Genomic DNA, 12,979 nt, shown 5'->3' on the forward strand with positions numbered 1-12,979 from the left:
CTCCTGCTCTGTCCAAGACCGCAAGGAACTACAAAGGATCATGAATGTAGCCCAATCCATCACGCAAACTAGCCTCCCATCCATTGACTCTGTCTACACTTCCCGCTGCCTCGGAAAAGCAGCCAGCATAATTAAGGACCCCACGCACCCCGGACATTCTCTCTTCCACCTTCTTCTGTCAGGAAAAAGATACAGAAGTCTGAGCTCGCGCACCAACCGACTCAAGAACAGCTTCTTCTTTGCTGCCATCAGACTTTTCAATGGACCTACCTTGCATTAAGTCGATCTTTCTCTACACCCTGGCTATGACTGTGACATTACATTCTGCACTCTCTCCTTTCCTCCTCTATGAACGGTATGCTCTGTCTGTACAGCGTGGAAGAAACAATGCTTTTCACTGTATACTAATACATGTGACAATAATAAATTAAATCAAATCATATCCAATCTTACCATGATAAGGTCGAGCACACAGGTCCTCATCAGTTTTGTAAATTCTCCACACGTCCGTCTGGTCCACACCGGGTCCTGGGGTACTGGTTTTAGATTGCCGGTTCAGGAGGTTGCTGAGCTGCCTGCCCAGGTGGTTACAGTGCCATCGCATCTGGGCAGACTCCTGGTCACACTCCGTCATACCCAGCGTGGGTGCAGTGTCATTCTGCCTCTGGATGCTCAGGCACTGCTTAGATCCCAGGTTAAAGAGTCGCAGTCTGGACACCCACTTCCACTGCTGCTGGTCGTAGCTTTGGTTGCAGGACAGAGCCAGTCTTACACTCGTACCCCTGCTCTCCAGGCAACTCTCTGCTTTCTCGCTGTATATTAGAAATACACTGGGATCTGCAAATCAGAAAGAGATCATTAAAACCAAGGACAAGAGCGCATGTGTGGAATCAACGTTCAACAATATTAAACCAGATCGCAGTTACATAAAATTGTGGGCAATATATATCAACGATACCGTACACTGAGAGCTCAGCATCATATATAATCTGTACTGTGAACTGCACACATAGTCCAGCCTGTATACTGTGCCTTTACAGGTGCATTGCTACGTGTACACACTGCACTGCTGTACTGTTGAACATATATATCAAGGCTCAATAAGACCATAAAACATAGGAGCAGAATTAGGCCACTCGGCCCATCAAATCTGCTCTGCCATTCAATCATGGCTGATATTTTTCTCATCCCTATTCTCCTGCCTTTTCCCCATAATCCTGATCCACTTATTAATCAAGAACCGATCTATCTCTGTCTTAAAGACACTCAATGACCTGGCCTCCACAGCCTTCTGCGGCAAAGAGTTCCACAGATTCATCACTCTCTGACTGAAGAAATTCCTCCTCATCTCTGTTTTAAAGGATCGTCCCTTTAGCCTGAGGTTGTGCCCTCTGGTTCTAGTTTTTGCTACCAGTGGAAACATCCTCTCCATGTCCACTCTATCTAGGCCTCGCAGTATCCTGTGAGTTTCAATAAGATCCCCCCTCATCCTCCTATACTCCAACGAGTACAGACCCAGAGTCCCCAACCGTTCTTCATACGACAAGCTCTTCATTCCTGGGATCATTCTTGTGAACCTCCTCTGGACCCTTTCCAAGGCCAGCACATCCTTCCTTAGATATGGGGCCCAAAACTGCTCACAATACTCCAAATGGGGTCTGACCAGAGCCTTATACAGCCTCAGAAGTACACTCCTGCTCTTATTCTAGCCCTCTCGGCATGAATGCCAACATTGCATTTGCCTTCCTAACTGCCGACTGAAAGAGAAGATTCAATGCCACAAATTCCCCTCCTACACAGGGGCGGCACAGTGCACAGTGGTTAGCACTGCTGCCTCACTGCTCCAGGGACCCGGGATCGATTCCTGGCTTGGGTCATTGTCTGTGTGAAGTTTGCACATTCACCCCGTGTGAGCGGGTTTCCTCAGGGGACTCCGGTTTCCTCCCACAGTCCGAAGATGTATGGGTTAGGTTGATTGGCCATGATAAATTGCCCCTTAGTGTCCTGGGATGTGTATGTTACAGGGATTAGCAATGGGATTACGGGGATAGGGCCTGGGATTGTTGTCAGTGCAGATTTGATGGGCCGAATGGCCTCCTTCTGCACTGTAGGATTTCTATGATTCTACAACATGGGCCAATTTATATCCCACATTGAAGAGTGAGATTCAGAGATAATTAACAGGGAGATGGGCACAGTGGTCAGATACAGGTTGATGGTGTACAGGAAACTGAGCCATCCTGGGTTACTCCTCAGCAGGGGAAGATATACAAGTCAAGCACCTCATTCACGTGGACTACAAATCCCGTAACAATCTGATGGGGAATAGCCAGAGCAGAAGGCTGCGCAGGTCTTTGGGGCAATTTTAACTTAACACCAGCCCCCAGTGGGCAGCTAGAAAGGATTGCACTGGCTGTACTTTTCACACACCCCTCCACCCCGACATCACGACACAAATCTACTCTCCTGGCTTTGTTATAGAGAGCAAGAGGTTAGACAAGAAAGCGTAGGACACATTGAGATTATAGCCGGACTGAATGGAGTCCCAACATAAACCTCTTCAGTCCTTCCAGCCCACTTCACACAGAGCACATCAATCTAGAAACATAGAATCCCTGCAGTGCAGAAAGAGGCCATTCAGCCCATCGAGTCTATACCGACCACAATCCCACCCAGGCCCTATCCCTGTAACCCCACGTATTTACCCTGTTAGTCCCCCTGACATTTAGGGTCAAGTTAACCTGGCCAATCAACCTAACCCGCACATCTTTGGACTGTGGGAGGAAACTGGAACACCCGGACGAAACCCACACAGACACGGGGAGAACATGCAGACTCCATACAGACAGTGACCCAAGGCCGGAATCAAACCCAACACCCTGGCACTGTGAGGCAGCAGTGCTAACCACTGCGCCACCATGCCGCCCCAATCTACCATGAACTCCCTCTCCCACACTAAGGCAGGGAATCGACAATGTGTCAACTATGGAACTTGCAATTATGTAGCACCTTCCATAATCTCACAACTTTCCAAAGTGCTTTCCAGCCAATGAAATTCCTTTTGAAGGGCAGTATTTGCTGTAATGTAGAAAATGAGGCAGTACTAATTTGTGCACAGCAAGTTTCCACAACAAGCTAATGTGAAGATAATCAGTTTTAATGATGTCAGTTAAAGGATGAATATTGGCTCGTTCATCGGGGGACCCACCCCCCCCCTCCCCCACTTTGAAGCAGCATGCTCAGGTCTTCAGACCCCACAGAGACCAAATGGGACTTCAGTGAAATTGCCAATCCAGAAGATGGCACTTCTGACAGTGCAGCACTCCTGCAATATCCCAATGGACTGTCAAGGGAGAGTATGGGCTCAATTCTCTGGACAGGGGTTGAACTCATAACCTTAGGATTCAGAGGCAAGAGTGGTACCTGCTGAGCAAACAGGGCAGGGTTACAGTGCGGCACTGACTCGATCTTCACAGTGTCTGGCTGGATGGGATGAGTTAAGATAACCCTCTTGCCCCAACAGTCACACTCGATATACCGCAACATTAGCACAGAATTTCTGAGTTAGTATCCGTCAGAGCAGCTTCTATTCTGCCTATTTATTTGGACAGGAGACAGTCCCGATCTCTCTGTTTATACAGCTTATACTTGAATGGCTTGCTCTGTCCAAAGGCTCTGTCTATATTCTCCTAACACGCCCAATGCCTCAGACTGGATTACATCTCTGATCTAAAAGAATCCCTTATTACTGTTGGCCTATTGTGGATTATCCAAGTTGAGGGACTTTGCAAAGCTTCTCTCAGACTCGAGGATAGACAGTGAGGGAGGAAGGTGCAGAATCTACCCTGTTCCAGCCACTTTGCTCAGCTGCAAAGCACAGGGAGTGGGGGGAGGGTTGTTGCCAAATCTCCAGGATTCTACTGAGCGCAATCCAGGAGATCAAAGGTCACAGAATTATTAAACAAAAAGATGACTGCAGATGGGCAGAAATACTGGGCAGGGCAGCTAATGGGGGAAGTGATTTGATTCAAATCTGTTGGCGTACACCCAAGCAGAGTGTGCAATCCAAACCTCAAGAGACTATCCTATCCCTCCCTGGCAATTCCATTCAGAGCCAACAGCCGAGCTGCATGAGAGAATCTGACAACAGTGAGCGACTAGGGACAGATTTCAGGGCTGGATCCCAGAACCCCCCTCCCACAAACTGCATTCAGACCACCACAAATCTGTATTCCGTGTGGGAGACCCTCTCAGGCACAATTGGTTCTGTCTGAGAACTCCCTCTTTCCTTCGGTCCTGGGGGTGGAACACTCGGCTGAGACTCCAGGGCAGTACTGAGGGAATGCAACAGTGTTGGAGGCATCGGTGTGGGATAAGGCATTAAACTGAGACCTTGTCTGCCCCCTCAGGGGGTCGTAAAAGATCCTGCAACACCATTTCAAAGAAAAACAGGGCAGTTGTTCCCGGCTTCCAGTGAAATATTTATCCTTTAACTAGTGACACTAAAAAAGATTTGGGCTGGGATTTTGTAGCCTGTAATCAGGCTGATCTCCATTGATTTTCATTGGGACTGAATGACCTTGGTAGCGGGTGGGATTGGGAAATCTCTCCCAATATGTATCTTTCCTTACTGATACAGAAGATAGTCTTGGTATTACGTGGGTAGGAAACGTAAAATTCTGTTAGTGAACATCACAAAGGCAGCAAACATGAAACAAGCAGGACAAACTATAAGGTTTCTGAAGCTGGGCTATAGTTGGCTATATTTTCATAGAATCATAGAAACCCTTCAGTACAGAAAGAGGCCATTCGGCCCATCGAGTCTACACCGACCACAATCCCACCCAGGCCCTACCCCCATATCCCTACATATTTTTACCCGCTAATCCCTCTAATCTATGCATCCCAGGACACTAAGGGGCAATTTTTAGCATGGCCAATCAACCTAACCCGCACATCTTTGGACTGTGGGAGGAAACCGGAGCACCCGGAGGAAACCCACACAGACACAAGGAGAATGTGCAAACTCCACACAGACAGTGACCCAAGCCGGGAATCGAACCCAGGTCCCTGGAGCTGTGAAGCAGCAGTGCTAACCACTGTGCTACCGTGCCGCCCTGTGTTTTACCCTGTGTTTATTTTTTTTCTATGATTCAGTTTCTAGCTGTTATGGACACCTCGTACCCAGACGGTGAGCTCCTCCCTCTGACTTTATGTTGCTAGAAAACGTGGGCTCCTGAAAATGCAGCTCTTTGTTAGAAAAGACATTGCTACCTCTAGCCAACTCTAGTTGGAGACATCCCTGGAGGTTACTTAGGGGTAGATGGGAGATGATTGTGAGGGCTAATATCCTTGAACCTCTGCCAAGCACCACACCTACATCATAAGGGGTATAGGTTAGGGGCAACTGATGTCTCACACCTCTCCGACTCTCACTTATAACTCCAATATGTTGACAGTCGCAGCCACAGCCCAGGGTCTCGACTCAACAGTCATACAAAACTAAGTGAGGAGTCCATCAGCTTTGACTGGAGTGCTGTGGGGACATCACCATTTTTAATGTGCATGAAAAGTGGGAGCGGCAGATGAGTAGGAAGGTCATGATAAGTTAGGAAGACAATGGCTCAGAAGATGGAGATCAGCAAGATGCAGACCCAACATCCAGGGACGCGGTAATGAAATGTCCCATCAGCTGTGAAGCATCTGGGACAGGATTAGCCCCATCGTTAGCCATGGAAAGTCATCAAACCATGACAGCAGAGCTCCTGGTAGGAGTAGCTACAAGCAGGAGAGCACAGGAAGACTTCCTACGACCTCCTAACTTCAACTGCCCCCACTTGCTACAGTTGTCCAGGGTTCCGGTGGGGCCGCATCTGGAGTATTGCGTGCAGTTTTGGTCTCCACGTTTAAGAAAGGATATAATCACATTGGAGACAGTACAGCAAAGGCTCATTAAATTAGTCCCTGCAATGAGGGGGTTGTCCTCTGATGAGAGGCTGAGTAAATCAGATCCACATTCTCTGGGGGTTAGGAGAATGAGAGGCAATCGCATTGAAACCTGCAACATTCTGAAGGGGTTTAACAGGGTGGAGGCTGAGGGACAGGTTTTGCCGGTCGGGGGTAGAACACATGGGAGCACAGTCTCAGGATGGGCGGCACGGTAGCACAGTGGTTAGCACTGCTGCTTCACAGCTCCAGGGTCCCGGGTTCGATTCCCGGCTCGGGTCACTGTCTGTGTGGAGTTTGCACATTCTCCTCGTGTCTGCGTGGGTTTCCTCCGGGTGCTCCGGTTTCCTCCCACAGTCCAAAGATGTGCGGGTTAGGTTGATTGGCCAGGTTAAAAATTGTCCCTTAGAGTCCTGGGATGCGTAGGTTAGAGGGATTAGCGGGTAAAATATGTGGGGATAGGGCCTGGGTGGGATTGTGGTCAGTGCAGACTCGATGGGCCGAATGGCCTCCTTCTGCACTGTAGGGTTTCTATTCTATTCTATTCTATGATCATTTAGGGCTGAAATAAGGAGAAATGTCTTCACTAAAGGCGTTGTGAATCTTTGGAATTCTCTACCCCAGAGGGCTGTCGATGCTCCATCGTTGAATACATTTAAGGTTGGGATAGACAGATCTTTGATCTCTCAAGGAATTAAAGGGAAATGGGGGGCGGGCGGGAAAATGGAGTTGAAACCCCAGACCAGACGTGATTGGACTGAAGGACAGAGCTGGTTTGATGGGCCGAACGGTCCACTCTGGCTCCTATTTCTTATGTTCACTGCACTCCTGCCATTGTTCACCATGAGTGTCCATTTACATGATGTCCAGCCTTCCTAATGCCAATGGGAAGCAAACAGACTTTTCCTTACTCGATTGGATGAATCCTGACTATCAAAATCTTCAAGATTTTTATTTTAAAAGTATCCAAAGAGAAGGAAAAAAAACCCCACAATTTTTCAATGCTCCAATACCTTCTCTCCTGGGTCACTCAATGGCGGGCGGAGATTTACCTTTAATTCCTCGAGAATCCAGGGCGATCCTGGAGGGTTGGCGAGCCCCTTGCCTACCTCATTACCAAAACCACATCTGTCGTAATGTTTGTGAATAAAGACACGGCCAATGAGGAGGTCAATGACTGTGATCTCATTAAGGTTCCCACCCCAATGCCATTCAGTGACCAGGTGGAGTAGTGGTGGACCTGGAGAGAAGTGTGGAGTTTGACATCTCTAAGTGCTTCAATAAAGAACATTCCAAATGACCTGGAGAGCATGGGAAAGAGAGAGGAAGAGTCAGAGCGCAAAAGAAAGAGAGAGTGAGAAAGAGAGAAAGAAAAGGGAGTTAAAGAGAGGGGAAGAGAGAAAGAGGGCAAGAAAAAGAGGGAACAAAAATGAGGCACAGGGAGAGAGCAAAAGAAAGGGAGGAGGAGAAAGGGAGGGGAAAAGAAAGAGCAGGAGGAAAGGAAAAAGAGGGAGAGAGAGTGAAAGAGAAAATTTGGAGAAAAAGAGATTTAAAGAGAGGAAGAGAGAAAGAGTGGAGAGGGGTGAGAGAAAGAGAGAAAGTGGAAGAGAAAGAGAGGAAGCAAGAGGTGAAGAATGGGAGAGACAGAGAAAGAGTTAGAGAAAGAAAGGAAGAGAAGGAGAAAAAGGCTGGGAGAGAGAGAGATAGAGCAAGTAGAAAAGAGAGGAAGAAAAGAAACGAGAGTATGAATCGCAAAGCACCGCACAGCCAATTAACCAGTCCCAAGGTGCAATCTCTGTGGCTTTGCTGGAAGCCACAACAGCCAAATTGTGGCAATTAAGGTCCCCCAGAATAGACAATGAGATAAGTGGCGGTGGCGAAAAAAGGAATGCTGACCAGTAAACCGGGAACTCCTTACTCTTGTCCCGGTCTTTTACATCCTCCTGATGGCAGGCCGGCCTCAGTTCTTATTTGAGGAATGGCACCTCTGATAATATATCACCCCCCTCAGTGCTGCACTGAAGTAGCAGCTGGACTATGGGCCCAACCTCAACAATACAAATTAGACATTTTAATGTTGACACATTTCTGGTAGACACTAGTTTGGTTGGTTACAGGAGTGGGTATATTTAACAAACCAAGCTAAAGTTTATTTACTAGTGGCACAAGTAAGGTTTACATTAATACATGATCAGTGAGTGCAGGCTTGATACCTTATCTATACTAGGTGAGCTGATCTGAACCAGAGTGGCAGTAAGGATGCTGATTGACCTCAATGCTCCCAGGTTTCCTAATGTCAACCCTGGAGCAATGGTATGGATGTGATATTACCCAATGGAATAGCCAACCATCAATCACCGGTGAGGCTGGCATGCGACAATCAGTTCCTTACCTCAGCTGCCTGAGGAAGATCTGATGAACTTGGTCTTCAGCAAGAAGTCAACATCTTCAAGCAACAGCTATGGTGATAAAGGGGTGGAAGAGTGGCAATGTGGACAGTGAACCTCCTTTTCACCACACTCCACCATCAGTTGTTGCACTCGAATGCCTCGAATGAGGCATTACATGGCGGCACCATCAGCACATTCCAGTTACTTGAAGAGCAGGATGATGTGACCTTGTTCTGGTCAACACTCCCTGCTCCTTTCTGCAAGCACCAAAAGGAAGCCCAGATTAACGGCTGAGTCATCTCATTGTGCACAGCAAGATCCCCACACACAGTAAAGTTGGTACGGTTGCTGAATAACAGCAACCACAGCTTTTCAAAGTATTTCATTTTCTGTGAGGAAAATTCAAATGTTAAAAGATGCTGGGTGCAACCTTATGACTTTGGATTGGCTGAGGAGGTGGGGCAGAAAACTCTGCCGGGAGGACAATCGGTGGGTGGGTGGGTGGGTGGGGGGCGTTGTGGGGGGCTCCGGATGTGCGTGGGTGGGGGGCAATGTCCGTGGGGGATCTGGTCCCGATGTTTGTGGGGGGCGGGGGGGGGGGGGGGGGGGGGCGGGATCGAAGTCTGTGGGGGCGGTGGTCTTGATTTCTGTGGGGTAGGGTGGTGTCCCAGTGTCCATGATGGGGGGCCGGGGACTCCCGATGTCTGTGTTTAAGTTAAGTTGGAGGTGGGTGCGGGGTGGGGGGATGGGCAATGAATGGTGGTCAGCCAGAGACATCCGCGTCCCACAGTTGAGTAAAAAAAAAGTTTTCCTTCGTCACTTCAAGAGCAAAACCTTGGCCAGAATTTTCCATTCTGGAGAGTGTATCTGGTGTTGGGTGGGAAGGTTGATGTGGACAGGTTGGTGTGTCGCATGGGGCGAGGGGGGCAGTGGGGATGCAAGCAGGCAGTCGTCCATCCTGCCATTATGTCATGGGGTCAAAGGCCCTGCCACCATATCTAAAGGGCACCCAAAAAGCCATCACTCATTGCAAGCCAGCATCTCCACATCTGCAGAGTCCCTGTGGCTGTAGCCTGTACTGAGCGACCACATCCTGGGACAAAAGAGGGCACCTCTGGCATTGCCTTTCTCATCTCTAATAGAGCACAGCCTGGGCCCGATACACCCAGTCAGGCCAATGCCCACCATTGCACTGGTCCATATTCAACAGCATCTTGACCTTCTTGAGGCCCAGCAGCCCTGTTGCTGTTCGGGGCCAGGCTCCTCCTGGTCCTGTGCAAACCAGCAATGGGCTCTCCTTCTCCTCATTTGCGCTGAGTTAAGAGCCCCGTCCACCACAGTTCCCAATGCTGGAGGGAACGGAAAGTTCCACTCTTCATTTCTAGACTCCAAACCCCCGCCGCCACCAAACTCTCACCGCGCTCCCCCCGCCCCACCCCCATTCGCAGCTGGGATTTTCCAATGCCGCTCAGAGTGAATGGCATTTTGGCTGGAACACCAAATTTTCCATTCTCGCTCGCAACGGGTCCTGCCATGAACAAGACAGGAGAATCCCACCCATAGACCCTAACATGGTAACAGAGTAAGTTTCCTTCTAATGGTCCAACTTGATTCATCGTTAACTATTTTGAGGACTGCTGTAGCCACTTACAAAACCAACTGTCTGCACCAAATTAAAGTGAGCTGGCCAATGTGGAAAAGAAACATTTAGTCCTCATTGGTATGTAAATATCAGAAAGGATATTGTTTCTAGAAAATAGGATAGACAGAGAAAGTAGAAAAGAGCTCAAACAGGGAGTTTGGAGGTCAAAAAGGGGTCACGAAATGTCCTTGGCAGGCAGGATTGAGGAGAATCCCAAGGCATGTTACACATATATTAGGAACAAGAGGGTAGCTAGGGAAAGAGTTGGTCCACTCAAGGACAAAGGAGGGAATTTATGCATGGGACCAAAGGAAGTGGGTGAGATGCTTAATGAGTACTTTGCATCAGTATTCACAAAGGAGAGGGACATGTTGATTGATGGTGTCTCGGAGGGGTGTGTAAACCCTCTATAGCAAGTCATCATTACGAGGCAGGAAGTGTTAGATGTATTAAAAAGTATTAAGGTAGACAAATCCCCAGGGCCAGATGGCATCTATCCCAGATTACTGAGGGAGACAAGAGATTAAATTACTGGGCCTCTAACAGAAATCTTTGTTTCCTCGTTGGCCACAGGTGAGATCCCAGAGGATTGGAGGATAGCCAATGTTGTCCCATTATTTAAGAAGGGTAGCAAGGATAACCCGGATAATTATAGACCAGTGAGCTTGACGTCAGTGATAGTGAAATTATTGGAGAAGATTCTTAGGTATAGGATCTATACAATTTGGAACTGAATGGTCTTGTTAGCGACAGACAGCATGGTTTTGTACGTGGGAGGTCATGTCTCACTAATTTAATTGAGTATTTTGAGGAGGTGACAAAAATGATTGACAAGGGAAGGGCTGTGGATGTTGTCTACATGGACTTTAGTAAAGCATTTGACAAGGTCCCTCATGGCAGGCTGGTGCAAAAGGTTAAATCACACAGGATCAAGGGTGAACTAGCTAGATGGATTCAGAACTGGCTTGGCCATAGAAGACAGAGGGTAGCGGTGGAAGGGTGTTTTATCGAATGGAGATCTGTAACTAGTGGTGTTCCGCAGGGATCAGTGCTGGGACCTCTGCTGTTTGTAATATATATATATATAAATGACTTGGAAGAAAACATAGCTGGTCTGATTAGCAAGTTTGTGGATGATACTAAGATTGGCCAAGTTGCAGATAGTGATGAAGATTGTCAGAGAATACAGCAGGATATAGATAGACTGGAAAACTAGGCGGAGAAATGGCAGATGGAATTTAATCTGGACAAATGCGAAGTGATGCATTTTGGTAAATCCAATTCAGGTGGGAGTTATAAAATAAATGGCAGAACTGTCAGGAGCGCAGACACACAGAGATATCTGGGAGCACAGGTCCACAGATCCTTAAAAGTGGCAGCACAGGTGGAAAAGGTGGTGAATAAAGCAAATGGCATGCTTGCCTTCATCGACCGGGGCATTGAGTATAAAAGTTGGCAAATTATGTTATATAAAATGTTGGTTAGGCCACATTTGGAATACTGTGTCCAATTCTGGTCACCACGCTGCGTGGTTTTGGGGAGCTGAAGACTACAAGCTGCTCTGAGTTTTCAAGATCATTTGAAATCAGCATTCAACCCAGGGAACTGGATTCCAGCATCATGTGAGCTTTAGCCTGTGCAGTGATAAACCTGTTTAAAGGATTTTGCTTATTGGAGTTTAGTTTTAATTGGAACACATTAGAGGTATTCATTAAGGGTTACACATTATACATTTTGTTTCTAGTTTGTAATTGATAAAAGTTGTTGGTAATTTTCTTACTATACGTTTTAACTATATTCTTAAATAAACTTTGTTTGATAAAAGTTCCCTCGTGGGTCACTTGAATCATACCTGAAGGGAAACATCTCATGCTCACCCTAGCCAAATTCAAGATACAAAACCTATGGTTCGGGCATTCTCCAAAAAGTACATTGGAGTTTTTAACTTGAACCTTAACAAAATGCACATTTGATCAGCTTCTGAAATAAAATACTATTGAGAGAATAAAATTATAGAGTAAAAGTTACAATTGCCTAATACTAGAATTCAGTGGGACCCACCTTCAGGCACATAACAAGGTTCTATCCCTAGTATGTTTTTAATGTTTGGATCAAGGTTTAAGCAGAGTTAAAGGCGAGGAAAAAAGCAGATGAATTTTTACAAACATGCAAATTAGGAGCAGGAGTAGGCCACTCGGCCCCTTAAGCCTGCTCCCCCATTCAATAAGATCATGGCTGATCTGATTGTAACCTCAACCCCATATTCCTGCCTATCCCCGAGAACCTTTCACCCCCTTGTTAATCAGGAATCTATCTAGTTCCGCCTCCAAAGTACTCAGAGACTCTGCTTCCACTGCCTTTTGAGGAAGAAAGTTCCAGAGAGTCAACACCCTCTCTGAGAAAAAAATTCTCCTCATCTCTGTCTTAAGTGGGTGGCTGCTTATTTTTAAGTAGTGGCCCTCAGTTCTAGATTCTTCCACAAGAGGGGACATCCTCTCCACATCCACCCCGTCAAGGCCCCTTCAAGATCTTATATGTTTCAATCAAAGCTGTTGCTTTCGTCAATATTTATCTCTTAATTGATATCAGTAAGAATAAGATGACCTGTTGAATATCACATTGCTGTTTGAGGGAGCTGGCTGTTCCAAGCTGACTGGCCCTCTTTCCCACGTTAAATACTTGTAGTTAGTTATTCATATGATTAGCAATAAAGACTTTGCAATGTCCTCAACAGTGCGAAAGGGACACAAGCCTGTCTTCCTTTCTGATTGAGAGTTTTAACAACACCAGGTTAAAATCCAACAGGTTTATTTGGTAGCAAATGCCATTAGCTTTCGGAGTGCTGCTCCTTCGTCAGATGGAGTGGATATCTGCTCTCAAACAGGGCATGCATGTTACCCTAATCCAACGCCGGCATCTCCACATCATTCCTTTCTGATGCACATGAATAGCTGGGAGGTGCTATCCTCTGTCTCACACTGCCTGGTAGACTAATGAATGA

General features: G+C 47.1%; 1 protein-coding gene across 1 annotated transcript in view; it reads right to left on the reverse strand.

The window, feature by feature from the left end:
• Positions 1–12,979, reverse strand: part of mrc2 (mannose receptor, C-type 2) — a 286,794-nt gene that overhangs the window by 227,971 nt on the left and 45,844 nt on the right. Inside the window, exon 2 of the mRNA XM_078222936.1 lies at positions 454–837. Within this exon, the coding sequence (XP_078079062.1) occupies positions 454–837 (384 nt within the window). The remainder of the gene's footprint in view (positions 1–453; positions 838–12,979) is intronic.

The sequence above is a fragment of the Mustelus asterias genome, chromosome 11 (genome assembly GCF_964213995.1).
Source record: "Mustelus asterias chromosome 11, sMusAst1.hap1.1, whole genome shotgun sequence".
NCBI lineage: Eukaryota > Metazoa > Chordata > Chondrichthyes > Carcharhiniformes > Triakidae > Mustelus > Mustelus asterias.